The 2218-nt window shown below is 31.5% G+C and overlaps 1 protein-coding gene across 1 annotated transcript in view; it reads left to right on the top strand.

Moving 5' to 3' along the window:
- The first annotated feature begins 1206 nt into the window (after positions 1-1206).
- The window catches only part of LOC111089149 (DNA primase small subunit-like), a 5069-nt gene continuing 4057 nt past the window's right edge, over positions 1207-2218 (top strand). The window contains exon 1 of the mRNA XM_022401065.1: positions 1207-1415. Within this exon, the coding sequence (XP_022256773.1) occupies positions 1252-1415 (164 nt within the window). The 5' untranslated portion in view covers positions 1207-1251. The remainder of the gene's footprint in view (positions 1416-2218) is intronic.

The raw sequence follows: 2218 nt of genomic DNA, 5'->3' as shown, positions 1-2218 counted from the left end.
AGATGTTCTCTTCAAAAAACTGTTACACAAGTGGCAAACACACTCCAACTTAGATGTTCTGTTCATAGTTCTGACTATTCTACTGCTGGTTTTGTCAATACTTGCTAACTGTATTCAAATTGTCAAGAAAATTGGCAGATAAAGCAAAGAATTCCAACTGACAGTGACTGTATTGTGTGAAGAGTAAGAACTCTTTTTTTTTTTACGTCCAACTGAAATTGTGTGGAAAAAAAAGTATGCATAGTGAGCCAGATTTTCTTAATTGACAGAATTGTCGTAATATATATGTACAATTTTACATTGATCTGATCTGTGATATACTTTTTTAAAACCATTTTACTTTCAAAACATCTATAGCATGAGGTTATGAGAAGATCTACAGCCTAGTTAAAGCTTGTAATTTTTACTTTATATTCATCAGAGTGGAGAAAAAATATACATTTATAAAAGTTCTTCATACTACGTCAAACTTTGTACGTAATGGAGGTTGAAGTACACAATCTGTTACATGTATTTGGTGTTACAGTTGTCAGCTATTCATGTAGCCCAACACTGCTGATTTAGTGACAGTTTGTGGCAGAGGAAAGTAAATACCAGAAGCAATACAATGAGATACTGAAAAAAACTTAATATGCATTTCAGAGATTCTAGAAGTTATGCAAACTGTACAATGGACAAGAGTATTTTTGTTTTTCACATGAATGTCATGTTGCACTCCAACTTGTCAGGCTGACATTTTCAATTCACACTTATCTTGCGGACTTAGAATGCTAGAAACCGGGTTTCGATACCCGTGGTGGACAGAGCACAGATAGCTCATTGTGCAACTTTGTGCTTAACTTCAAACAAACACACAAGACATATCTTGAATATAAATGCTTTTGTAACACGTCTGATTTTTTGTGTACAACAGACATGTATATTTTACTAAAAGCTAGCCCCTTTTTGTATAGATAAACATATATATATATATATATATACTCTTATCTAATTTCATTCTGCCTGTTGATGACCCAAACAAATGTGGTTAAAATATCCTTGTTTTACAATGATATGTAATTATGGTTTAACAGATGTATCACTTTCATTAATTATAGATAGATAGATGAGTAAACCAATTATATAATTACTTACCAACTAATTATTGTTCTGTGTCTTAATCTATATATATAAAAAAAACGTTTATATATTTTCATGTCACTGGTATGACAGGGAGAAACCAGGAAATGTGCCAACCTCGTGACAGAGATAATGTTGCAGCTTTGTTATCCTCGCCTCGATATCAACGTAACTAAAGGTCTGAACCATCTTCTTAAAGCACCTTTCTGTGTTCATCCCAAAACTGGAAGAATCTGTGTTCCCATTGACATTCGAAAAGTTGACAAATTTGATCCATTTTCAGTTCCAACAGTGAGGTAATCTATTAGCTGTAGAATTACCAGTGAGATACATTTCCTAATCAACTGCAGTAATCCATTAATTGTAGTGACCAGTGAGATACATTTTCTAATCAGTTATAATGTAATCCATTAGCTGTAGAATTACCAGTGAGATACATTTTATAATCAACTATAATGTAATCCATTAATTGTAGTGACCAGTGAGATACATTTTCTAATCAGTTATAATGTAATCCATTAGCTGTAGAATTACCAGTGAGATACATTTCCTAATCAACTGCAGTAATCCATTAGCTGTAGAGTGACCAGTGAGATACATTTTATAATCAACTATAATGTAATCCATTAGCTGTAGAGTGACCAGTGAGATGCATTTTCTAATCAACCATAATGTAATCCAGTAGCTGTAGAGTGACCAGTGAGGCACATTTTCTAATCAATTATAATGTAATCCATTAGCTGTAGAGTGACCAGTGAGGCACATTTTCTAATCAGTTATAATACTGTCGTGTATTAATATAAGTTACAAATAATTCAAAGTGGAAAAATAGACTGTCGTGTATTAATATAAGTTACAAATAATTCAAAGTGGAAAAATAGACTCATGTATTAATATAAGTTACAAATAATTCAAAGTGGAAAAATAGACTGTCATGTATTAATATAAGTTACAAATATTTCAAAGTGGAAAAATAGACTGTCGTGTATTAATATAAGTTACAAATAATTCAAAGTGGAAAAATAGACTGTCATGTATTAATATAAGTTACAAATAATTCAAAGTGGAAAAATAGACTGTCATGTATTAATATAAGTTA

This window comes from Limulus polyphemus, unplaced genomic scaffold (assembly GCF_000517525.1).
Source record: "Limulus polyphemus unplaced genomic scaffold, Limulus_polyphemus-2.1.2 Scaffold5372, whole genome shotgun sequence".
NCBI lineage: Eukaryota > Metazoa > Arthropoda > Merostomata > Xiphosura > Limulidae > Limulus > Limulus polyphemus.
The sequence above is the reverse complement of the archived record's forward strand: the minus strand, read 5'-3'. Positions and strand labels throughout refer to the sequence as shown.